Raw genomic sequence first — 25,827 nt, 5'->3', positions numbered from 1 at the left:
GGGTCGAGATTTGGTAAATTCCCCTTTAACATATGCAGACACGGTAAAGAACGAATATTGACGTGTTGCAGTACCCTGATAAGGCGTTTGTGCTCCCATCAGAGCCACCGATTGTTGTACTCCCCCACAAACTCATAAATGAGCTCAAGTCAGCTCCGGAATCGCAGCTGTCAGCGGACAAAGAAGTATGCCGTCGTGGCCTGGGGCAATATACCGACTTGGGAACTCCCATGCCGGAAATGTTCCATGCCATCAAAGTCGACCTCACACGTCATGTGCGAGATCTGGTTCCTATTCTTCAAAGAGAAGTCGAGGGCGCTTTCAAACAACACCTTGAGCTTCAAGGAGATGAGGATTGGACGGAGGTGACAGCTTTCAGCTTCGTTAAGAAAATTGTGACCATTTCGAACGCCGTTGCTTTCGTGGGCTGTGACCTAGCGAGGAACCCGGAATGGCAAAACATTGCATTCAATTATTCTGCCGATCTTCGGAAAGCATTTGACGCTCTCAACAGGTGGCATCCGTGGCTTCGACCATTCGTCCACCCGTTTATTTTCCATCATATTGGCTTTTCCGCAAGACGACATCGGGTCGCCGAGTTATTAAGAGCTACTATTCACGAGTCTGATACCAAAGACACTGGGGCGTGCACTTTGACAAATTTCATTCGAAAGCGACTTGACGACAGACGTCGTAATGATGCTAAACTGCTCGCCAGGATGCAGCTTCGAGCCGCTTTGGCAGGCGCAGACACCGTCGCACAGGCGCTTACAAATGCGATATTTGACGTTGCATCGGAGCCAAGTTACTCTGAGACCCTGAGAAACGAGGTGTCTTCATTGGTCTCTGATGCGCCTGGAGGTACCTGGGATATGGGAATGCTGAGAAGCATGTCGAAATTGGACAGTCTACTTCGAGAGTCGGCCAGAGTCTATGCCCCATTTCTAGGTGTGTCTCTCTTACGCATTTTCATCGCAAAAGCTAACAAAATGATTGTCTAGTCGCAATGGGTCGCATCACCACATCGCCGTTGGAGCTGGATGATGGAAGTATAGTTCCAAAAGACACGACCGTCTACTTTGACATGTACCACGCTCATAGATCACGCGATGTTCAAAACGACGCAGGCATTTCAGCCTTTGACGCCTTGAGATTTAGTCAGCGGCGTGAAGAGCAGGGTCTTCCGAACAAATATCTTGCTGCAACTACTGGGCCGGACAACCTACCATTTGGCCACGGAGCTCACTCATGTCCTGGGCGATTCTTCGCAATTGCTGAGATGAAAGTCATTCTGGCTCATCTATTGCTCAACTACGATGTGAAGCTAAGTAGCGGAAAGAGACCAGATGCTGGGTACTGGGGAATTGCCGTGGTCATGGATAGAAATGCCAAGATCATGGTACGAAAGAGGCAGGCAGCTTAGGCTAAATATTTGACGCCGTTTTTGAAATCTCTCATCACAAATATTGCGCTTTATGTAGCCAACATGAATTTTCAATTATTTTCCCTCTCGCTGTGTTGATAATCATCTGCTAATTGACAGCGTCAGTCAATGTGGCAAATTGACCTTGAACTTGGTTTTGCTGCAGACTTGCTTCTGACGTAATCTTTCAACTTGATGGCCTCATTGAGTGTCTCGAGACTGCGCGGTTGTTCTCCGACTGTCGGGGGATCGGGGCACATCCGACAACTGGGTCATGCCAACTAAGACTCTGAGAGATATCGGATACCACTATGCATGGTTACCCCTCGAAACAAAGTTTCTCATCGGCAAGCACTCGATCGCAAGCCTTCGTCTGATAGCTGTCGGTATTGTAGTTTAAGGTTCCAAGCAAATGCGATGATATGAGTCCTTCGGAACTTTTGTGATTGGATAAGAAGAAATGACGGAAAGGTGATGGGGTAGGCACCGAGTTATCCGGGGGATGCGCTTAACGATGCGTTTCGCTCAAGTACACGAATTCATGCAGGAAGGTCTTCTTCCAGATTTCACGCTTCGATTATCTGTGGGATACTCTTATCAAAAGCAGAACGAAATCAAAAGCAAGTCAGAAGCCGCCAGTCTCGTCTGTAAATCCTACTAGTCAACCGAAATATGGGTTTCGTCTTGGAACCATTCCGGCATGATGTCGGCAAGAAGACAAAGGTCATACTCCGTCGCCAAAGCATTTCATATCATAACCACAACTAACACTCGGTGACAGTTTGGCGCCAAAGTGAACGGGCTCGACATCAATAACATATCAGGTATGATCCTTCGTGTGACAAAGTTAGGATCGTTTGGTAACATTGACATGACCGCTACAGATGATGATCTTCTAGAGCTCAAAAGGGCTGTTGTAGATCACAAATTGATCATAATTAAGGGGCAAGAAAATCTACAGCCAATCAAACAATGGGAACTAGTCACTCGCTTGGACCCTAACGCAGGGCCGCAAAACCCAGAATTATTCATGAAGGATTTTCACCCAGACGGTGGAGGTATTCTGGTAAGTACAGAACTCGCACTAGAGGAGCACTTACTAATAAACACCCAGAAAGCGAGAGGAGTGACCGGCGTTCCCAGCGCTGAGAACGTCCACGTGATCGGCAAGGGGTTCCTCGGCGAAGACCACTATGGGCTGAAGAACCTCAATATTACCAAGTCCTTCTCTTATGAAAATCACCATCCTACTCTCCCAAAAGAAGAGCTTGAGAACGGTCATACTAGGTTTCAAGGATGGCACTTCGATGCGCCGCTTTACAGTCGAGATCCGCCAATCTTCACAGCCTTTCGTGTGATCAAGCTGCCCAAAGGGCCCGATGTTAACATCGCATGGGACAACGGATCAGGCTTAAGCATCAGATCAGCCCCAGGCCTAACGCCATTTTTCTGTTGCTCGCAGTTGTACGAGGAGCTTCTTAGCGAAGAAGAGAGGGAAGTTGTTGACAATAGCTGGGTTGAGTACGCGGCGCTGCCATACGAGTGGAATCGAAACTGCAAGATGTTTCCGACCGGACTTGGCATTGTTAGCCAAGGCAAGGAACTGTCTGACAGTGAACTCGATTCCATTGGAGTGGACAATTCCAAAATCAAGAGGGTAAGTAACATGAATATTATGCACTCAAAAAACCGAAATTCACATTTGAATAGTACCCAATGGTTTGGGTGAACCCTGAGACCGGTCGGAAGTCTTTCCAAGTCCAGGCCAACGCTGCCAAAAAGCTCTACTTACGTCGGAGTGCAGACGAAGAGCCGAAGGTCATTACCGAACTTTCTGAGGTTCGTCGCTTCTTGATTGACATCCAGTCACGAATCTTGAAGCCAGAGTATATTCTAGTTCCCCCTGAAGAGGAGGGGGATCTACTCTTATGGGACAACTGGAGCACAATGCACACACGCGTAGACTACCCAGCAGACTATGGACCAAAGGCATGCCATCAAGCTGGAACAAATGCCAGTGTGAGCCCGAAGGGTCCAACATCAATTCCCCACTCTGTCACAAGACAATTTGCAGACGCGACTCGGATCGGTGGTGTGTTGGGAAAGGCCAGCAGTAGTCAGCATGGAGTTCTGGCGGCTGTTCATTAGCACAAGAACTAAATTGAAGTCACGCATTGAGGACAACGCACGGAATTTGATTTCATAAAGCTCAATGATTATCTTTGTGACATTGGCTATTGCGTTCTCTAATGGCTGGCGTAAGTAAGTTTACTTATGCCATCGACTTCTGCACCATTTCATGTGTCTCAACCTGCTCAACTATCCCATCGCCCTTTGCCTCTGCATTTTGGAAAATGTAGGAGTCCCACATTCTCACAGGAACCTTCTCCAAGAACAACCGGTCAATGTCTGCATTTGTCCGGCCGGTCGTCTCTCCTACACAGAACCACACGTATGCCAGAGTAAAGAGAGTCGTCCCAGCGTACACAAAGCCAAGCATCGGACCCAAATTAGCAGTGTAGTAAAGATATGGACTGACGAAGACCATCATCCAGACTGTGAAGAAGAACACCCCAATAGCACATGCGGTGATCTTGTTCCGGTTCCGGCCAACCGCCATCTCAGAGGCGATGGTGTACGACAAGGTTCCAATGGAGAAGTTGAAGCAGACAATGTTGATGTATGCAAAAACGACAATTGCGGTCCCGACACCCTGAGAGAAAGGGCCGCCGGGGTTGGTCGTGCCGAGTCCGCCGACGGCAATCAGAGAGACAAACATGCCCACCGTGCAAACTAGGAGGTTCGTTCGGCGGCGAATCTTGTTACCCAATAGCACTGAAGCTCCTACAGCGAAGATCTGAATGACGTTGGTGATGGTGTTGATTGTGAAAGGCTGAGCTACCCCTATCGACTGCGCAAAGACCACCCCATATGTGTACCAGAACTGTATGCCGTTGATCTGCTGGGCAAACATCGCTCCGCATGAAAATATCAACTTTCTTCGTTCGATCGGATCGTTGAGGAGAGACATCCAACTTGAGTCTGCTGTCGACTCGAACTCCAGTCGGACTTGTTCGTTGATGAGCTGGAGATCGTTCGTGGCATCGTAGTTAGGAACGCCTCGGTTGATCTTGCGAAGAGCCTTTTCTGCCTTGTCGTGATGACCCTTGTGACTGTACCAGACCGGTGTCTCGGGGATGAACGGGAGGCAAATCAGCATGATTGTTGGGAGGACAACGAGCAAACCCATGGGTATGTGATAGGACGCGGCGTTATTGATGTTCGATGTCCCCTGAGTGATGCAGGCCACGGCAAGCTGAGCCCATGACTGCATAAACTGAAACATCATAAGAGCCGGGCCGCGTATCTGTGATGGCGCAACTTCGCTGATGTAGATGAGGCATGTTGCGGTAAACTGGCCGATGCCCAGACCGATCAGAACGCGTCCCAGACAAAACACGCCGTAATTACCGAAGGAACAGACTTGAACGATGGCACCGGCAACGATACAGGCAGATGCTGATGCAAAGACAGTCTTTCGTCCCCATCTGTCGTTGATAGGAGCCGTGATCAGGGCGCCACAGAACTCTCCAACGTAGATTAGAGAGGCCGTGACGGAGAGAAACGTTGTTCCAAGTTCGTAGGTGCCATCAGGTTTTTGGTGTCCGTAGTCTCGGATGAAGGGAGCCATGCCCTGAATGCCTGTATAGTAGATGGTATCATATCCATACGCAAAAGCTCCGATTAGAGAAACGAGACAGTAGAATAGAGGCCATTTGTGCTGTTTCCAGCTAATATTGATGTTGAGAATCGCCATGAGATAGTCAGTGCAAAAACGGGATGAAGATTGAAAGGGGGAGAATTGTGCAACCGAATCTTTCGTGACTTGGCGCTGAAGAAGGCTAGGTATTTATATGGCTAAAAAGGACGAGACGATGTGCCGTCCCCCTGATGCGACTGGTTAACATCGTGACTCCGCCCGGAGGATCTCGCGGAGACCCCATGGGGAGCGCAAGATACTGATAGAGCGGAGTCAAAGCTTAATTCGAAAAGGAATGTGGTAGCCAATAGAAATTACACCTTTCCATGCTGCTGGGAATTATGCTGACTGCCGGGTGTCTGGTGTGAAAGCGGGCGCCTGGATTTCCTTTTCTGGTAGTCCGCCTCCGACAAGGAGGTCTGAGACCAGAGTCGAAGTTGGGCAGCTACCTCAGGCTATATCTATTAGAAGCGGTATGTGGGTGCTTTAGACACCATCTTCATTTCGCCTAGTGGGAAAGTGTTTGGAGCAGCCGATCATGGATATGCAAGGGGTTGGGTCTATCTCCGACAGGCGCCGCCTTGCGGGATCGGAAGCAATCTGCCCAGCAGTTGGTATCATAGTTTCTCTTCGAGATTGGACTAAGGGTGGGCACTGTTTCTCCCCTACAGCTATCTCTGAAATCTTCTTGGTGCTCAAAACCTTTTGCTTCCCAGAGTCTTCTTTCACCTAACCTTTTTTCTTTGATTGAACGCTGAAAGATACGGCACCTCTGCCGAGAAATCGACTGTATGACTGGAGTATCTCCTAGTTGAACTCGAGTGGTCAACCTACGGCATGGGTGCCATATTGCCGAACTCAGGAGGTGCGTCACCTCCCAAGATGGCGTCGATGGCATTGAGGTCGAAGCTAGGATCGAAGTATTCGAAAACGTCGAGGCCAGCAGGGCCTTCGTAGAAAGATGGGTCGAAAGTCGCTATCAGGTCCCCTTGCTGCTCTGGAAACGTGCTAACTACTGCGTTGTTTCCAGCTTCGGGCCCTTGTTGATCAGGCGGGCCCTCCTGGCGAGGAGTATTCGCTGCATTCGTTCCGTTTGCCCCTTGTTCATCCTGCTTGTTGGCCGCATTCGAGCAGACCTGATCCATCTCCTGAAGGACTTGCTCAGCAAGATCAACCATTACCAACGCCGATCGAAACATGCCACCAAGATCTCTGAGTATTCGACAAATTGCCTGGAGCTGCCGTCGAGATCTGACGGTCAGCATCGGAACTTTACAGGATCGGAGTTCTCGATAAGCGACTCTCAACGATAATGATACGGCGTATGGCACAAATGTCATGTAAGATAGAGAGGAGCCGAAATCTTCCACAATGGTGGTTACTTTGATGGCGGACAGGGATTGGCGCGTATATGCTAAGGATGCGTGCTCAGATGGTGACGGTCCAACCGGTACTCTGCATGAGAGAATGGCGATGGCATGGTACAAAAGCTCAAGGGATCCTGGCCATGGTCAGCTGAAAGCGTCCCGTAATCTCGTCATGGATCAACTTACCCAGCAGTCGAGAATCGACGCGAAGCGCATGGGCCCTTTCAACCAGACACTCAAAACTGGGGAGATCTTCCATGACAAGACAACTCGAAGTCTTCTGAGCCGGGCGATATAGATCGATTATTCGACCCAACAGTGCCACGATGTCAAGAAACAGGCGGAAGCAGCTATCTTGCTCTCGGATGCACGCCTGTACATCCCTGCCAAGGTCGCGTTCGTGTATCATCACAGGCCGGCCATGAAAGGCAGCGGTGAGTATGTCCGTAGCCCATACACAGCAAAACAGGCGAGTGAGGTAGGCTGGGTCATCATTTCTTGCCGGTGGGTTTTGAAGGTGAAGCCCGACTGTTTGCGCGTTGCTGACAGACTGCGCGGCCAACTCTGCTGAAAGATGCCGATCCTCGGAGAAATGGGTGTACAGCGAGAGAATCACGAGGATTGCCGCTGTCTGGACTCTGTCTTTTACCAATCCTAGACCGATGGCTTTGCGAATGGCGGATGATAATCGCTGGGCAAATTCTGGATAGGTCAGAATGATGGTCGAGTCTTCTCCGAGACTCAGGAATGGCTTGGCGCTGGGACTGGATCCTGCGGCCAGACAGATGGCCTGTTTACAGAGGATTTGCGATGTGGTTGAGACTGGCTTCTTGAGAATGTCTAGGTTGAGGACGGGGAATATCCTGTGGACATCACGGAGGTAGATCTTCTCTAGCTTCTCGTAGTAGGCCCTCCTCGGAAGAACAGCGAGGAATTGGTGCTCGGCATGATCAGCTGAGACAGCGGATGCCACTTCTGTGCTGATCTCATTGCCCCTCACATTTCGGCGGGAATACCAGACGCCTACGGAATTTGACTTTGCATACCCGCGGCTTGTTCCCGGGCTGTCGGCGAGAAAGGCACCTTCGGGGTTCAAATCACCGACGAACCGGGCATCGTCATGCTGGCCGTGGTCGTCATCAACCGTTTGGTGACGGGATGGAGGTTCTTGGGCGTCAACGGATCGACGCGGTCGATCACGCGAGTCCGTAGTCGTTGGACTGGGCGGCGGCCGGGCCTGAGCCGGCGTTGGCCTCGGGGCGGCCAGTACAGCGGCCGAGATAGCATCCGAGGACCGCCGCGCTGGCCTCGGACGTGCCGTGCCACGCGCCGACTCCGAATCGGGAGTCTTGGGCGGAGACGCGACGGCGTTATCTAGATGCTCACATCGTTTCTAACCCTCAGTCAGCTTACTCTTTCTGAACATCCCGACGGCGGTCATCAGAGAAAGATGCGCTCCGATTGGCCGATTGACATCGGCTCCAGCAAGAGGGCCATCCCGTGATGTTTGCGGCGCGAGCATTAGCGAGGGCCCTTGAGTGGGCCTCTTCGGACTGACCTTTCGCTTCCGACACGTCTCGCACGCATGCTGCGCTTGTTTGCGCTTTTGCGGACGGCCATCCGTCGTGTTGATGAACTTGAACATGGCAGTTTGTGGACACTGGATGAGGTCCTCCCAACATTGACTTCGTGTTTACGGACATGGATTCGGATGATGTTTGTGGGGTTGCGGGGTTCTGCAGGTCGGCGGAGACACATGTCCTCAGTGCGGCTCGCGGAACATATCGGAGAAACCAAAAGGGGCAATGCCGATATCCCATTGCGGATCTCCGACGGGAGAAGATATGCGAAAGCCAGTGCGATAATAACAACAACCCCTTGCCGTTAGCAACCTAGGCGGATGAGACTTGATGACATTTGAGCACAATTCCCTTGTAGATAAGAACATGTGAGCTAGTAACTTCCACTAGTTGAAACATATTGAGGTTCAAGTCTCGGAACTGCGGTGCTGACTGTGAAGTTGGTCTTTACTTTCAAAGGGACGCCCATGTATCAATGCGACGAGTTCATGTAACTACCTACTCAAGCAATGTAAACGCCGTATCGAACAACTTATTTGGCCAACCAGCTATTTATAGAGTGTTTTATGGCTGAATTTCTATTTGGTATTGAGTTGGCTTAGAGGTCGGAATATTTGGTTTTCGCAGTTGCGCTTGGAGTTTTGACGATTTCGCTTGGCTGGTCGAATAGTGATTTACCGCCATTCTCTACATCACGGCGTTCCGCGCCGATTCACTGGGTCGTGACTTCGGAGTCCCGAAAGTATAAAACCCTCTTGACACGAGATCTTGCCCTCCAACTCGAAATTAAATACATTAAAATATCAACTTCCAATCGCTCTCGAGACAAAGTTGGCCATTCGGCTTTTTCACCGGCGAGATGGACACATTACCACTGGAGATCATCACCACAATCTCGGAGCACCTCGAGCCCTCCGACTTCACGGCTTTCGAGAGCGTGAACAGGGCTTTGCGCCACTCTATTGAGCAGATCCTAGCCGACGCCACTGTTTACACTGACGAAGATGAATACGCGTCGCTCGAGGCTCGATACGACCGATCGCGCCGTCGTGCCTGCTTGGAATTTTTGGTTGTTCACATCAGACTCCCGGAGATCCTGAATGATCACGATAATGAGGCTGAATTCGAGTACAAGGCGTCCAAGAACAACGAAGCCTTCACCAATAAGATGCTATATCTCATGAGACTTTTGCATTCATGGGAGCAAGAGCTTGAAAGCAGCATACATTTAGTCGTACACGTCACGGCACCGGGTATCCCCGCTGATTTTGATGGGAGGGCATGGGATTGTAATGGAGTTCCCAACTGGATGCGCGACCCGAGAGAGGTCAAGTGTTTTCCCACACGCGGTCAATCTCTCAAGTTCTCCGGGGTGACCAACCAACAGATTCCATCACTGGAATGCATCAAAAGTTTCAGCTACCAAGGTATCTTCTCGATCCCGAAACGATTAGATCGTTGCTTCGCTCAATGCGAGGGTTTTCGAAGTTGAGACTTTGCATGGATTCTCGTGCTGAGCAAACGGAAGATTCCCCAACGAAGTATAGAGATGCGTTGGCGAGGGCGTTGAACGCAACCCCGTTCTCGTCAGTCGATCAATTCGCACTATTCTGCCACCTTGGAAAGCCTTCCACTACGATGATTGAGAAAGACTGCATGGCGTCCCCAAGAAATGCCGATCCTCTTAGCCTTGCCCTTCGTCGAATCTCTCAACTACCTTCAATGGAACTTTTCAACTTAAGTCTAGGAGATCAAGCCCTAGGTATCGAATTCTTCTCTCCCGAGCGGGTAATGGGCGCGGAAACAGAGATTTGGCCACGTTTGAGGTGGTACACAATCAGATTTGGAAGCATGACTATTGACGGACAGGCTTACTATAATGATATACCATGCCCGCATGAAGAAGATATGGAGGGTATGTTCTGCCCACAATTGAGCCTTTCAACCCTGTTGACTTACAGAATAGAAAACCCGACCGGGCCCCTTTGTCTTCTCTCCACTAATTCTCATCTTCTGACGCCGTTACTCACTTCCATCTTTCTCGCAATGCGTTCCATGCCGGCTCTCAAGTCTTTCGACCTGAACATAGGGACGCGAATCGATGTCCAACTCAGAGGCATGATCTGCTGGTCCCACGACGTACCGATGTTTGGAGGAAATCTCCAAGGGGAGCGAGGATTCTTCTTGACTCCAGAATGCTTTCAGGGTTTGAACCCTCCAACAAACCCTAATCTTAAAAACCACGCTGTATCCATTGAACCAGCAGTCGTAGATGCCATGACTGAAGGTCTTCGCGCAATCTGATATGAGGATCCATAAGACGGCGAATGGTCCCAACCGATGTTGACGACGTCGTCAGCTGTGACGTGGAGGATTGCCTAGGAATTTTGTAAATAGAGCCAGAAGTAAACATAGTCATCAGTGCAAATTCCTCAGCCCCTAACACCGTTGCGATGTGCTATCGATTCTCCCTTGCCTCCTGCTCCGTTCACAAACACTGTCGGAAGTTAGATGCCGTGAGGATAAAGATGTCGCCAACCCGCTCATCGCTACCGGGGTTTCCTAGTGTCCCAATAATGAGCACCGCCTCCAGTCACGGCCGGTCGACGAATTTTCCCGGAAGCTCACCCGTGCAGGACCCAAGGGCTTTGGGGAAAGATTGTCGGCCAAGCTGTCAAAGATGTCTCAGAGCGACAACTAGTCTCGGTTAGCGGCTCGGGCTTCCCAGCTGAATGGGTGCGATCATGTTGGCGAGAACGCGAACAGCCCAATTCCGGAAAAGTCCAGACCGCGCCACGCGACAGCTCGGTGTAGCTAGCTCTTCCTAACGTAGAGCTCCGGGTCTAGACAGGCCCGCGGACACCTTGCCACCCAATCTGAGCAAGTTCCGCCCCATGATCATGGGAATGCCTGCTGTTGGAGTAGCTCCGTGATGCGATTGATAAGTCGAGGTCAGCCCCGGGCTGAGGACCCAGAGATTTCGTGATAGTCACAGCACACACCATTGTTGACGCTCGCCATTCTCTCGCCCAAAGACCTGTGTTTTTGTCACTCCTTCGGACTTTCAGAGCATCCGGTTTGTGATCTGACAGGAGTTCCCTGCCTAACACTGTTGGTTCTCCCCGCTGCCACGAAATATGGATCTACAAGGCTAACAGCGAACTAGCGTCCCAAGACCGATAGAGCCATGCGCACCTTTGATCTCACGGCAGCCATCCTTCTGGCATTGCCTGTTGCTCACGCACAGGTCCCAGATATCGCAGGCTTTTCAAAGACTTGGTTTGATGATTTCACCGGATCTCGCGGTGCCCTGCCTAGTAGTGGAAACTGGATCATTGATACCGGCACCAGGTGAGATGCCGTTGAACCCTCAAAATATCATAAACATGTTACCTAACATTGAGCTTAGCTACCCTGGAGGCCCAGCAAATTGGGGAACCGGAGAGGTCCAGACCTACACCAATAGTCCCAGCAATGTCGCCACCAACGGCCAGGGAAACCTGGTGATTACCGCGATCAAAGACGCAAAAGGCGCATGGACTTCCGCCCGAATCGAGACCAAGCAGACTTTCATGGCTCCGGCAGGCAAGAAGATGCGTGTTCAAGCTAGCCTGAAGCTTCCCAACCTCGGTGGCGGAGGCGTCGGCTACTGGCCAGCTTTCTGGACTTTAGGCGCCGCTTACCGTGGCAACTACTGGTGAGCCTAAGTTTATTTGCAGCTCATGATCTGGAAGCTCACGATGTATCCAGGAATTGGCCATCAGTCGGCGAGATCGATATCATGGAGAACGTGAACAACGTCAATCGAGTTTGGGCTGTCCTGCACTGCGGCACCAACCCAGGCGGACCATGCAACGAGCCTAGCGGACTCGGCAACAGCAAGAATTGTCCCGCGACTTCCTCTTGCTCTGGAGTATTTCGCACGTACGCCGTTGAGGTTGATAGAACCAAGTCTCCAGAGGCTATCCGGTGGTATGTGAACGACCAATTGCTTCATAGTGTCACCCAAACACAGCTTCCAGCGGCTGTCTGGGCAAACACCACCCAAAAGGCTCACTTTGTCTTGTTGAACATGGCCATGGGTGGGAGTTTCCCAGATGCCATTTATGGATCAAAGACACCAATTGCCACTACGGTTTCGGGAGGGACGTTGGAGGCACAATATGTGGCGGTGTATTACTCAAAATAATTCCTTACATTTACCATCAAGATACCATTTAGTGTTTAATAATCAAAGATGTGAAATTATCTGCTGCTGAGAACGAGCGCTGGCCAGAGTTGCTTATGAAGCTGGCCGTGGGTCAATATGACCGAATGTGGCATTTGTGAAGACATGCGCTCCTCTTTTGACTAAGCTATCTTTGGTGGCTGAGCAATCAGGTATTCGATTGGGCACGGGATGTGAACGGAGATATTCCGATTCATTTTCAATACCACTTCACGGTGTCAAATCTCAACCCCGCAACTCAAACCGCCGATAAGGGAGTTAACTGGACATCAATCACTCAAAGCTGACCCTTACATCTCGTTATAAACACCTATTATCACAATCCATCATGGCAGCGGCTTGTTAGAAGTGCAAGAAGGATATCCCGGACGAAGGGGCAGAGTGCGACCGTTGCGACGTCAAATATTGCTCCAAGAGCTGCTAGAATCTTCACTGGAAGAATCACAAGAAGTCATGCGCTCGGACTCGCACCGCCAATCCCTCTGAGCCACCTAGGTACACTACCTACGGTCGGGCGCCACCCCCGTCATCGACAGCTTGGAACCCGTCCAGGCCGACCCCAAGCCGCGGTCTGGAGGCGCCTATCATGAATGCTTTCACGAATCTGGAGAAGCGCACCTACCTGCACAACCGCCCCGAGAAGGACGTCTACAAGATCCTCATCGACTGCTATCGTCTTCGCATGGAAGATGACGCCAAGATCGTCGGTATCATGGAGCCAGACTCCATCTACGCTTCTCGGTACAGCGACGGAAAGGCTGGATTTCGACGCTTCTTGGAAACGGCAAGGAGATCGGTCAACGGCAAGCTCTTGCCGCCTTGGTGGAATGATGAGAAGCAACAAGAGTGCGAGGTCATGACTGCTGATGTGAGTGGGTGGTCGAGCCTGAAGACCAAGCTTAGCAAGGCAGACGTCATCCAGCACTATGGCGACGACCACTTCCCGATGCAGCTGCGCATGCTTGGGGAGTTCGTTTGGGGATCGGCGCCTGGTGGACAGGATGGTACTCAGATGAGACGCATGTTGGCATCGCGGGAGACAAGTACTGCCGGTCCAGGTTTCGTGGATGTATTGCACATTGACAGCACTACCGGAACCGGGTATATCTCGGCCTTCAATTGATATGAGAGTTGATTAGGCAAGACTGCTAAACCGAGAAAGCAAAGCATGCGTGGCCGTCTTTACAAGTAGGAGGGGGTTCTAGCCCCCAAATTCAAACATTGCACGCGGAGTTCATTAAATTTCTCACCTTGACCTGCAGCTTTTCTGTGAATCAATACCTAGTAGACGTACTTTGAGGCACCAGCATACCCGATGAGTACCCGCCCAACAGGGATGAAGGGCAACGAAGACGCCGACACTGCCGCCAAACAAGCCGCCGGACGGCGAAGGGACGGCCAAACGGACACCAGATCGGACATGTCAAAGAATCTATACTCACTCCTAGACGTAGACGTATAGAAATACAAATAAGGCGTGGCAGGTCGAGTGGGCAAGAGAGAAGCGAGGCAGAACCACCATTTGCCACACACCAACACCAACAAAGAAGGTGCTGTACCTCCATGAGCGGCTGTGCAAACGACAGAGCTCCGTTCTTATGCATATTTGAACAAAAACCATTGGACTCAAGGACGTTTACCGAAGAGTGTCAGACGTTAACTGCTCAATCCGAGAGAGGCACGAAAGCCGTCGGATTCATGGAACAGGTCGAGATCCTTGGGCACTTCAGAATCGCGCCGCAACCTAGACAAAGCTGACCATTAGTAGGAGACTGTGGGTACACAGAATCACGGTATGCTACACCAGTTCTCGACAGAACCTATTACGAGACTTACGTCAGAAGAGAACCAACCAAATGTAGAAAGAGGTTAAGATGCAAAGCGGGAACTTGAGTGCAGCTGGTCGATGGTTTGGATTGGCGAAGTGGGGCGGGCCGGACCGCGCGGGATAATGGAATCAATCAATCAATCAGCTCAATCAATTCTAACTGCCAAGTATCTTTGTGGGGCATTCTCTGTTGCTTATGCTTACAGTATGGGTTGCAACAAACCGTCCGTTGAATAGACTAAAACATGCATAGTAAGCTGCTTTTAGTCCCATAGGCTTAGGCGTTTGACATCTTGTCTGCTTACTCCTCGGACTGTAACAACTCGAATAGGTTAAACTGACCTACACAGTAAGCTGAACGAAGGTGGAACTTTTGATTTGCTGTCTCCTGCCAGGTCTCAGGACCAGGAACTGCGGGGTTTCATTTTAGGCTGACAATCTATCGTCTGCGATGTCACATGGTATACGTCTGGGCAGACTGCTGGTCTATGCCGAGAAAGAGATGCAGCGAAACTTCTCTCGGCGTAAGCGCTATGGGCTCTCAAAACAGTAATTATTGTCAACTTGCTGCTTCGGGGAAGACTGCCAAGAAGCCGAGAAATGAGACGCATGTCTTGGAGAAAATAACCTCACGAAGTCGCCTTGTTCGTCCGGCACTTGCCGGACTGCAAGCACAAATTAGTAGTAGTTGGGATCGATGATTGTAATCTTAGCATGATTATGTTCAAGAACTTGTATTATAGGATGAGAATAGTTCAGCAAGGAGAACTCCATGATCTGGAGAGTTCCGTCTATACCTTAGAAGCGATCCACGGGCTGCGAGCGGGCTGCGAAGAAACTTTGGCTCGGGCGGTGGCAATGCCCTCACTTGTGGTCGATAGATGCGTGTGATACCTCGAATGATGGCCAGCTAGCTGACGCCCCATCTGCGAGGTGGTAAGACGGCACGGGAGGGGCCCTCGCGTGATATTGAATGCCACAGAGTTGAGGTATCGACGTCTGTTGCTCTTGTTCAGAATGAGAGGTTGTAGGATGGACAACCTGTTCAAGAAACAGTATAAAGCCAGGTGCTTTCTCGTCCGAGACGGTTCTGTTTTGCTTCCTCCATCACCTTCAGCTCCTCTTCTTTCAAACTAAGCAGCATCACACCAAAATCCACCACCGCACATATCCAATATGTACTTTTCCGTCTCTTCGATCCTCCTTGGCCTCGCGGTCACCGCATCTGCCATCGACATCAGGGCTCACATCGGCAGCAGCTGCGCTGGGGCCTACGTAGCCTGTGTAAACATCAACCCCAACGTGTGCTGCTCGTTCAGCAGCTCAGGCTCCAGCGGCAGGTCGAGCATCTCTGTGGTTGCCGTGCGTGAAACCTCTTTCTCTTAGCTCACAAAAGTCTCAGAACTAATGAATGGTGATCAGATCCCGAGCAACTGGCGCATTCGCGCTGAGGCTTATACCGGCGGTGGTTGCTCTTTCACCGGGGGTCAGTATGACTCCAACGGTGGCACCACCATCTGCCTGCCGTACACGACCCGGGGCGACCGTACCGGGGGCAAGTACTGGTTCCTCAACCGCAAGCGCGCCGACGACTTGTCCTGCCCCGCCGAGCAGCCCGGTGCCGGGAAATGCGAGGCCGTTGTCAAGCCTGATGTGCTCGGCCTCGCGGACGGCACCGCTTACAACATCGCCGACCTGGCGGATGAGAAGGTTCAGGAGTTGGTAGGTTTTTACTGGAGCTCTAGAAGAAAGATAACGATGCGTATGGGCACTTGAAATAGATGCTGACTTGCTTGGCCCGGTTACAGGAGAAGATTGCCGAAACCGGCGCCGGTGCCGACGCCGTGCCCGCCGAGTTCCAGACACTCCAGATTGAGGCTTAAGACTGTGCAAGAGCTCCCTGGTAACAGGAGGTCTCGGGACAGGAAACTTGGACCAGGCAAGGATGGACTGGGAGAACAGAAACGGCGTTCTGCCCTTCGTACTCGTGATAACATTATTAGTCACAGGTTGCATAGTAAGCAACTGTATGGCCAGCTGTAGCAAATCAAGACAACTTAACTTTGGTGGAAACCCGCGTTTATTGGCTAATTGTGATGCTCTAAGAGATGGCACGCTGACTTTGCAGCCAGCTTTAAGCTGATGGACTCTTGGCACAAGGGCTACAAAGTTGGCGGGCCTTTGGTGTCGATTTGGGAGGGCCCATTCATGCCCTTCACCGACGACATCTTACTCGGTAAAAATATTGAACTCAGACAACCTAGATCCCTAAAGATACAGCCCCTCCAGCTGGTAGACCTCGCATAGCTTGGATTTGTTATCTGGTGGTGGACTATGTCCTTGGCACCCTTGAAACCAATTCGACAACAAAAAATAGGAGCGATGGCATTCCATATCAAATGAATCATCCAGTATTGTATCAATAATAACACAGGGTATCACATCTAAAAGCTCTTGAGCACTTTCTTCCACCACGGAAGTCTGTCCAAGTCATATTCTCCCGTCTCAATCTCGTGCGACTCGTCCAGATCCCGACGGCGGCCGGAGAGAAGATCAATCTCATCGACTTTCCAGAAATGAGTCTTGAACCAGAACTTGTAGCCAAAGTAGATGAGAGGGAACAACGGCAGCAAGATGTAGGCATCCACGAAGGACCCAGCATCGAAAGGCGACAGGGTCGTCCATCCTTGAACAAACGCGAGGAAGACGTTGGCCGCCAGCCCAAAGTAGGCGTTCCAGGGGTACAACATGGAAATAAATGGTAGAGAGCTCTCGGCGTGGCCTTGAGCTTTCCATGCCTGGCGGAAGCGGATGTGGATGAACGAGATCGAACCCCAGACAAGGAAGGTTGACACGCCGCTGAGGTTAACGATGTACGAGTAAGCCTGGCTAGCACCAGTGCTGATGTTCATCATCGATAGAGCTCCGCAGAGGTTCGTAAAGACGATTGCCGGGATTGGAACTCCGCGGCTATCTGTCGTGCCAAGAATCTTCGGGGCCTTGCGGTCTTGGCCCATGTACAGCAGCGTTCGGGAGCCGATGTCTAGAGCGTACTGTCAGCATTTCCCTCTTGTGACCGCCTACGTAGCAGAAGAAATCTTACAAATGCTGCTGTTACAAGCAGAGAGACAGGTGACGAAGATGAACGCGTTGATGAGGTGTACTCCGCCCTCCCAACCGGCGTTCTGAATTGCAACCGTCATTGGGCTCTTGACAGCACGAGAGCCACCGTTGACCAGTTCATCGGCGTTAGCGGGGCAGGTGAGGCCGAAGAAGAATGCAGAGCCCATGTAGATGAAGATGATGCGCCAGAAGACCTGGCGAATAGCTAGAGGCACCGCAACTCGAGGGTTCTTTGTCTCAGTAGCTGCAACTGCTACCGACTCACAGCCAGCATAGAAGGTCGAGCAGAAGACGAAGACCTTGGCCACACCTCTGAACCCGTCTGTGAAAGCGCCGGGATCCCGCCAATAGCGGAAGCCAATTGCATCTTGTCCCGGAATTCCACCAGAAACGTATCTGGACGATGATCAGCAATGGCAGCTCCTTCCATCGAGCTCAATACTTACACAATAGAGAAGATGAAGTAAGCCACAAGGCCAATTAACTTCAACAGAGCCAGCCAGAACTCGGCCTCGCCGAATGCCTCGACTCCAAGAAGCTGGAAACCAAGGAAGAGAGTCTGATTTTTGTAAGTTGGCTGAATCAAAGCCCAAATCGAGCATTCGACATACCCAGAATATGAGGAAGTATCCCCAAAGCGGCACTTTGTCGCTCCAGAACACAAATATGCTAGACAGGACGTTATACTCGTTCGCCAACACGCACATCCAGATGATGTAGTAGTTCCACCCCAACGCAACTCCAAACGCCTTGTCGACAAAGCGGTCGGCCAAACCGGTGAAAGCTCCGCCGCTCGGGTACAGTGTCGTGAGCTCGCCGAGACTCTGCATGATACTGAAGGCGATGATACCAATCACCGCAAATCCGATAAGCAGGGATGCCGGTCCTCCGTTGGAAAGCGCGCCGCCCGCACCAATCAGCAATCCCGGCCCGATGATGCCAGCCAAGGCCATCATGCTGAGATGTCTCGTCTTCAGCCCGCGCTTCACACCGCTCTCCGGGTCGATTGAGGCAAAGTCGGCCGAGGTGGAGTCTTCGGTGGTGTACGCCGCGCGAACGCCCGTGTCCTCGATGACGGGGACGTCATCGTCCTTGTCGTAGGCTCTGTATCGCGACATTGTGCCTCGGTGAGAAGAGTCGAAGGATCCGTACATGCGTGCAAGATAAGACCTTATCTTATGGTCGCAGTCGCTCTCCCCGCATATGCCACCGCCGTGAGTTTGTCGGAAGTCACTGTGGAAGCTCGAAAACTTCACCAAAAGGACAATGGAGGGTCGAAGATGGTTTTGTAAGATGACCCGATACCCCGGGCCGGGGCCCTTGTACTTGCATTACCGCGAGATAAGAGCCGTGCAGTAGCACTCATGTCTCTGTTCTGACAATTTCACTGGCGAACTGCGCTGTTTTTTTGCCTCAAAGTGTGGGTGAAGGCAGTTTTTCGTTGATGGCGGATTTGCGCCGGGCGATCGCGTCATCGCTGAAAGACGCCCTGATGACGGTTCCAATTGGCCATTCTCGGGGCTCCGTGGTTCGCGACCCGCTCCCTTGCCGGCTTAGTGCGGGGGAGCCCCGTTCCCTCCCACGAACCGTCGCCATGTTGGGGAATTCCATTATGTTTTGGTTCATTTGCGAGTAAGTTGAACACGCAATGATGTTTATTTGCCAGATGGCATGTTTTCTTTGATAATGCACGTGCTTACAATTGACTCGGCGCATCTCGTGCTATACCGGACGTTGTTGGATCATCTTGCCAATCTTCAAGTCTCCTTCAAATTTCAACGTGAAAGCGTCTAAATAAACTTTCTTAAGCTAGATATGATGCTTTCATAATCATTTACTGAAGCTGGGGAGGTCCCAATAAGCATGAAAAAGGATGGTGGGTGTCCCTGAGTTGACGGTTATCACTTATGTGAGGCTGCTTCGCATAAGGAACCTCTCAACGTCATTTATTTTCACTTTATTGGCTGTGTCTTCATCTAGTAAGAATGGAGGACGTCAAGTTGAACTGAACACTTGTTAGAAATCAGCATTGCGCAAAACCAGCCATCCATCGCGTTCTCCAGATTGCTAAGACGATTGCCTCGGCTGTCTCGGCTCAGGAATCGTCCATCAGATGTATCTGTAAAATGTCTTGAGCTCTCGCCGATGCTACCTTAGTTCCAGATGGCCTATGGGATGAACAGAGGACTAGAGATGAACAGCCCTTACTTACATGGGAGACCACCTATTTTTCTAGTGCTAGGGCGACTACTTCTCCTCCAGCTACATCCTAATCACCTTACCGTCGTCCTCGTCCTCGTCCTCGTCCTCTTCCTTATCGTCGCGATCGCTGTTATCGTCTTTAACAGAAATAACTAAGTACACAGCATAGCCGCGCAGACACAGGAAAGTTAAGCGCTCTCTTACATGGCTTGTAAAATCTTGACGACACTACAGAAAAGCGGGTTCTATCACTTCTGGTCAGGAAGTCTGTCCAGCCCGGCCAACAAGCAGCATCGGGCCCGGAACATCTTATGTTTGTCAGCATTTGCAGACGCCCAGCGATACTGGGTTATCTCTGCTAAACTGTCAGCAATAACAAATGAGAAGAGATGAAACATTTGAATTGAACAAAAAGTTTCTCCCAGAGCTACGAACACTTGCTACCATAATGCTTAGTAGCGTAATTAGTCTGTCCGGACTGGCGGCTGAACGCGATGAAACGGGGAGTGGATATGTATAATAATTCTTCAATTGAGATTTTGTGTAGGAAACATAGAGATAAGGGAGTAACCTTGTCGGCCATTGCGGTCATTCTGAGCTTCAGGTTATGCCTTCAGCATGCTCAGATCCCATTTCATGTCGTCGCGTAACGTATGTTGATAGACTATGAGCTGGCGCTCTTTGACTCGCTGCTAGTCGCTATGGATAGTTCCAGTGGCAGGCCATTGGCGACGGGAGAACAACCTTGTCCATCAAGATTTTGCAAATGGCCCAACCCGAACTAAAGACTCAGGGGCTCTCGACTTCTCGTCAATCTTGGATAAAAACTAACAAAGATTCCAGCTTTCCACATTACTAGGTTGGATGCCGGATTCAGCTGGAAATGGCCAAGGAATGCCAGGGGACTTGTACCGTGTTGGCCTATTTTGCCACACCACATCTCAAGCTGATTCGGTCCTTACGAAAGCAGAGTGCAATACGCACCAACCACTGTCCCATATAGGTCTGACGTAGTCAAAGGGTACCGCATATTAGCAACCTGGTGTTGTTCTACCATCCGGGTCAAATTACGCTGCAAGCTTTGGAGCAACCTTGAAGGTCAAGAAACGAGCTCCTAGTATATAACAGGAAGTTGCAAAGCTCTGAGAAATTATGAAATTCTATCAGCAGTCACCGTCATCTACTGCCTTCACCGCTGTTCAGGCTCAACAACCCACTCTGCTCGAACCCCCACCAAAAACGAACTGAGGTGCCTTGACCTCGATCATGTCAATTTCAATGTCTTCTACCGAGGAAGTCTCCGCCCAAAAGCTCACAACGAGACAAAACATTGCAGAAATTGTCGATAGCGCATCCTTCCCTTACCGGAAAGAGCGCGCACTTTGGCAAGCTGATCAAGTATACACTGGATATACGCTCGAGCACCAGCACAAACGTTTCGAAAATGCGAGAAATTGTCCGATTTACCAAATACCGACAGAACTTCGCCTGGAAATAATGCGTTACCTTGTGCCCATGGACCTCTATCTTCTGAGGCAAAGCTGCTGGCTATTCCTGTCAACCTTCGGAGACGATTCGTTCTCGGCATTACACAGACCTATGCCAAGGAGACTCGATTCGGGATACAGATATCTCCTAAAACAATGGCTATTACTATCAGGCTCACAATACTCGGCAGTTCATTTGCGATATCATCGACAAACACCAAGCCAATCTGTACATCCCCATACGGGCAAACCTATTGTCGAGCTTGACCCCAATAAACTCTCACACTCAGACTTCCGCCAGATTAAGGACATCATAAGAAGACAATTTCTCTGCATTACCTGTATCGCCCAAAAACCTTCAAGCGAGGTATCTTCGTCCATATACTGCAATACAGCTTTATTTGCATCTTCCTGGACCAAGCACCCCTGTATAGGGTGCGGAGAGACGCATTTCCGGGCATTCTTCACTAAAACAGAGCTCGGCAAAAAAAAACCAACATGCATTGGTTGGGAGGGAAAGGTCCGGTTATGTCCTCATCAACTGCTTTCACCGTTCGATGAAATCCCCTGGAATGACCCTAACACATTCTCAATTCCGTGCCTGGACTGTCAGCCACTATTTTACGAAGGACAGGGGGAGCTTTGCCCACAACTGTCCAGCAATTTGGCGAATATCTTGCGTCTGAATTGGACTATGCAAGTCTGTCGGCTTACGAAGGGCCAGCTTATTACCAAGACCATGATGCGCCAAGGTCTCGAAGAGTTGGAAAAGAGATTTGGCAACGAATATCTTTGCCCGCACTTAACATTTAGGGATCACCAGCTCATGCAACCATTCGAGTCGGAACGCTGTGTCTGTTTCAGAGAACCAAGACAGGGGAGCACTAAATGTTACCGCCACAAATGTGGCGACATCGAGAAATGGGACTGTTGTGCGTGCAATAACTTGAGACAACCAGATGCCGTAGGCAAGTTCATGCCATCTCGCACATCATTATCGGGCTGCTACCGCCAGTCTCTGCACAATTTCTCGTGTCGGAGCTGCTGTGCTGTCTATAAATGGAGCATGGAAGGAGGCCGCATCTCACTTAGCAGAAGTCAGTCTCTTGGAGAACTTCTCATAGTGCACAGCTTGCCACGTACGAAGGTAGCGCGACTGAGTCCTAACAAGAAGCTTATGGGCAGGTGGATTCTGCAACTTGACCCAAGAACATATGGCCTCAATGGACACATGAGTCAGCATGCGCCTTGTAGCGACATGTCTTGCGGGAATTCGCCCAGCCGCCGTACCTGCTGGCAAACCGACATCAAACGCGGGGGTGCCTATCTGGTTCAATCCACTTAACCTAGACTGATGACTCCTCTAAACCTCTCAACCAAGATATAGTACGTACTTGAGGGTGATTTATCTATAATTATTGCGCACATCACTTCAATATACATAGATAAGTTCAAAGTTTCGCGCACAATGGGTTCCATTGGCCTTGAAGCATATAGCAATCGGATATAGTAAAAATGTCTGTTTGGACACTTTTCATGCAACCATAACTAGTAATACGAGACGTGTAAGTGAGATAACATGGAACCCAAACACGCTTGATCATGCGTGGCTGTTGTTCAATTCCCCCACACGCCAGCAACGCTCGGCAGCGCACGCTGATCAAATGCTTGACTTCATCTGACGTCTAGAAACCGAAACTCGATCACTGCGATGCAGAGGTGTTACAACAATGACTTCGGGAATTTATAGCCAAACATCCAAAGCATAGGTAAAGCTGTGCTGTGTTGACCGACGTGAAGAACAAGGATGATCGGAATAATGGAAACAATAGAGACGGTAGAGCCTACAGGACTAAGAGCAACAGAGCGTAATGACATTCAATCCAATATCGTAAAACGACTTTGACAGTTTGTTTTGATGTTGCGCAATAGAGGACTGTCTAAAATAAAATCAATAGCGTAAGTATCCATATGACTACGAGATACATATTATTCTGTTCCCTGCTGGATTATCGTGATGACGAGATGGGTTGTTTCTGGTTACCATCCTCAGAAATCTGGGTAGTGGCCGGTTCTCGCACCGCCATTGAGCTAGGGCTGGCGTTGCTAGTAGATCCTGAGCCAGCCATGCCGTACCAACATACCACAAGAACACCCAGCAGGCCAGTGAGACAGCTGAAGACAAACGCAACGATGCCACGAGTCGTGAAGCTGCTTCTTGTTAACGGATGATCCGGGCGACCAGGCAAAGGGGTCACTTACCCAGCAGGTAAAGGAGCGGGTGGGGAGTTCTGGCCCGAGAGATCCAACAAGTCTACGGTGTTCGCCGCCGCATTTCCCGCGGTTGGCACGTTTCCGGCGTTGCAGACGTCGAGATGGTTTTGCGGAAGTGTGAGAGACTTTTGAAGCTCCAAGGGTGCCTCGACGAAAGTTGCAAGAAGACCTGAGGTAACATGCCACTCGATATGGCAGTGAAACAGCCAAACTCCTAGAATAAGAGTGATTAGCATCATGGAAAAAGAAGCATAAGATACCCGTTATGGGTGCTCTGTAAGGAGACGGGCAACTGGCAAAGCGTACCTGGGTTGTCTGCCTTGAAGCGAAGGACAATGTTGCCCTCGGGCCAGATCACCAGAGTGTCACGTCTCATCGGAACTTGAGGAAAGTCGCTTTCAGTCATGTTAGACTGCTCAAAAGTTCCACTCGATTCTTCGCCGCGGTAAAGAGCCTGAAAGTGATGACCATGCAAATGGAAAGGATGACGACCAGTGTCTAGGTTGTTGACCACAATCTGGACAATCTCATCCTTCTTCAACACGAAGCTGTGGGTATACGTGCCGTAAACCTCCGGGTTCGTGGCTGTGTCTCCCGTAGTAAGAGCGGTGTATAATGTCGGAACCTTTGGAGAGGCATAGCTGATGTTGTTGAAGAAGGCGTAGTTGGCACCATCACCCAGGTTATCCATGATGACATCGAGCTCAACAGTCTGCTCGGGCTCACCAAAGCGTTCGAGACTGTCGTGCGGAACCAGGGTCATGTCGTCAAATGGTTGGAAGTCCCCGTCTATGAGCGCTGGTTCAGGGAATGACTTCGATGAATCGTATGTCAACCATCCAGTGACATTCCAGTTCAGGTCATCTGGAAGAGTGTCGAAGAGGGTCTGCGCCACATTAGCGAAGAACTGATCTCTAACGTGTTCTGCTCATGTTCTTCTTACCGTATCCATACTTCCCACAATGGGATAATTCTGGGTGGTGTCATTCTTAGTGGTCAGAAGGAAGCTGCATCGCTGTGCTGCGGACAAATAGATCATATCGGCCTCGGCCGGCTGAGTGTAGACTCCATCCACTTCGACAATGGATATGTTGTGCCCCTCAAACCAAAGGTATTGACCGGCAAAGGCACCAATGTTAATGACGCGAAAGAAGTAGGTTTTGCCGGGCTGAATAGAAATAGTGAGGTTTTGGGTTTCGTTCATCAGCGCAGCCTTGGGCACAGGCTCCGCACCGGTGGGGTTAGTCTTGCTCATGAATGGCGGGATGAGCACCTGCATCTGCTCATGGTACCAATCGGACAGGGTGACGATGACTTCCTCATCATATTGGTCCCTGTACGGGTTGTCTGGGTCATGAATAATGAGGGGACCGCGCAGACCATCAGGATACTGGCTCTTCGTGTGAGAGTGGTACCAGTATGTTCCAGGCTGAGTGATCTGTGCCGGTCTGAGTCAGTAAACAGCATAGTTCAGAAATTTGGCACCATCTGGATTGTCAAGATGGTCACTCGGTGACATACCGTGAAGTTGTAGGTGAAGTTCGATCCCGGAGGGATGGGGCATTGTGAGACCTGGGAAGGGCCATCCATATGCGTGGTTCCGTTCATGAACAGTCCATGAAAATGGAGCGAGGTGGACTGGTTACCAAGAGCATTGTAGGCATTGACGATGATGTTGTCGCCAATGTTAGCCTCAATGCGCGGAATAGGCCATTGACCGTTGATACCAATAACGGGCCGCTCGAAGGCGCCGTCGGGATTGGCACGAACCCAACCGATGGAAAAGTCATAGGTGACCGTGGCGGCCGTGACCTGACGCAGCGCTGAGCACGCGAGCGCTAAGAGGAGAGCTTTGGCCATTCCGACAGGAAGGTCTCAGAAACCAAGACTCAAAGTCGAAGAAAGAGTCCCTGGGAAGAATGACTCGGGACAGAAGGAGAGAGTGTGAGAAAAGGCGGCTGCTCTAACGGAGAGGGAGACGGCTCTCCTTGGACGAAGAACGGGATGAACTTATGTCTATCAAACGTAAAGAGGGAAGTAAAGTGGCGCAAGCATTTGGCACGGAAAATCACTTACCTGGACAAGGGACGGAAGAAGGTTGGGCGCCTATCATTTCCTTCACCCACCACGGTCTGAGTCCGAACACCCTCAATGTTACGCGGGGCTTTGCAGCAACGGGTGCACGACAATGGAGTCACGTTGCTCTGAGAGGTTGGAAAAGAAAACACCCCTCTTGATGGAGAGACACCACATACTCATCGGCATCTAATCCATCAATCTGATAATCGCTCATCGGAGGCAAAGCTTAGCAACATGGCTAGTCACTCTCCTCTTGCCCACTAGTGGCGCTATCAAAGGACCATCCAGACCCTTGATCGACCCATTTGAGAATCCAAGGAGTGTTTGTATCTGTACGTATCTTGTACTTCAGTACAGAAAGTGTTATCTTCTGCAAAAGAAAAATCTTTTCGGGTGGTGGTTGCAAACAATACAACATGGCTGGGTTCCACGTTTCGAGCGCCGATTGTAGCCCGGACCCTTTCTAAAGGAGCCAC

The 25,827-nt window shown here is 50.5% G+C and overlaps 8 protein-coding genes across 8 annotated transcripts; 4 read left to right on the top strand and 4 right to left on the bottom strand.

Moving 5' to 3' along the window:
• Positions 1-719: 719 nt before the first annotated feature.
• On the top strand, positions 720-3,583 carry CGCS363_v009834 (putative dioxygenase; the record flags this gene model as incomplete). The annotated part of the gene is made up of 6 exons (XM_036641683.1): positions 720-948; positions 1,002-1,399; positions 2,205-2,489; positions 2,538-3,080; positions 3,134-3,442; positions 3,578-3,583. The coding sequence occupies 6 exons, from the start codon at positions 720-722 to the stop codon at positions 3,581-3,583; spliced, it is 1,770 nt and encodes a 589-aa protein (XP_036493246.1).
• Positions 3,584-3,695: 112 nt separating this feature from the next.
• HXT9 (Hexose transporter HXT9) lies at positions 3,696-5,240 on the bottom strand (the record flags this gene model as incomplete). The annotated part of the gene is made up of 1 exon (XM_036641682.1): positions 3,696-5,240. One exon carries the CDS (start codon positions 5,238-5,240, stop codon positions 3,696-3,698), a length of 1,545 nt encoding a protein of 514 aa, XP_036493252.1.
• Positions 5,241-6,013: 773 nt separating this feature from the next.
• On the bottom strand, positions 6,014-8,195 carry CGCS363_v009832 (uncharacterized protein; the record flags this gene model as incomplete). The annotated part of the gene is made up of 3 exons (XM_036641681.1): positions 6,014-6,684; positions 6,737-7,943; positions 8,109-8,195. 3 exons carry the CDS (start codon positions 8,193-8,195, stop codon positions 6,014-6,016), a joined length of 1,965 nt encoding a protein of 654 aa, XP_036493251.1.
• A 794-nt stretch (positions 8,196-8,989) lies between these two features.
• On the top strand, positions 8,990-12,319 carry glcA-5 (Glucan endo-1,3-beta-glucosidase A1; the record flags this gene model as incomplete). The annotated part of the gene is made up of 4 exons (XM_036641680.1): positions 8,990-9,502; positions 11,297-11,481; positions 11,540-11,827; positions 11,881-12,319. 4 exons carry the CDS (start codon positions 8,990-8,992, stop codon positions 12,317-12,319), a joined length of 1,425 nt encoding a protein of 474 aa, XP_036493250.1.
• A 625-nt stretch (positions 12,320-12,944) lies between these two features.
• Positions 12,945-13,481, top strand: CGCS363_v009830 (uncharacterized protein; the record flags this gene model as incomplete). Its single annotated transcript, XM_036641679.1, has 1 exon — positions 12,945-13,481. One exon carries the CDS (start codon positions 12,945-12,947, stop codon positions 13,479-13,481), a length of 537 nt encoding a protein of 178 aa, XP_036493249.1.
• Positions 13,482-15,362: 1,881 nt separating this feature from the next.
• Positions 15,363-16,069, top strand: CGCS363_v009829 (uncharacterized protein; the record flags this gene model as incomplete). The annotated part of the gene is made up of 3 exons (XM_036641678.1): positions 15,363-15,548; positions 15,609-15,908; positions 15,995-16,069. The coding sequence occupies 3 exons, from the start codon at positions 15,363-15,365 to the stop codon at positions 16,067-16,069; spliced, it is 561 nt and encodes a 186-aa protein (XP_036493864.1).
• Positions 16,070-16,630: 561 nt separating this feature from the next.
• Positions 16,631-18,427, bottom strand: AGP3-0 (General amino acid permease AGP3; the record flags this gene model as incomplete). Its single annotated transcript, XM_036641677.1, has 4 exons — positions 16,631-17,229; positions 17,290-17,705; positions 17,756-17,868; positions 17,921-18,427. 4 exons carry the CDS (start codon positions 18,425-18,427, stop codon positions 16,631-16,633), a joined length of 1,635 nt encoding a protein of 544 aa, XP_036493699.1.
• A 4,580-nt stretch (positions 18,428-23,007) lies between these two features.
• On the bottom strand, positions 23,008-25,132 carry fetC-0 (Iron transport multicopper oxidase fetC; the record flags this gene model as incomplete). The annotated part of the gene is made up of 5 exons (XM_036641676.1): positions 23,008-23,209; positions 23,261-23,486; positions 23,579-24,158; positions 24,216-24,710; positions 24,794-25,132. 5 exons carry the CDS (start codon positions 25,130-25,132, stop codon positions 23,008-23,010), a joined length of 1,842 nt encoding a protein of 613 aa, XP_036493855.1.
• Between the last annotated feature and the right edge of the window lie 695 nt (positions 25,133-25,827).

Source organism: Colletotrichum siamense (genome assembly GCF_013390195.1).
Source record: "Colletotrichum siamense strain Cg363 chromosome Unknown KSG_Cg363_contig06, whole genome shotgun sequence".
Lineage (NCBI taxonomy): Eukaryota > Fungi > Ascomycota > Sordariomycetes > Glomerellales > Glomerellaceae > Colletotrichum > Colletotrichum siamense.
Note: the sequence above shows the minus strand (reverse complement) of the source record. Positions and strands in the feature narration are given on the sequence as shown.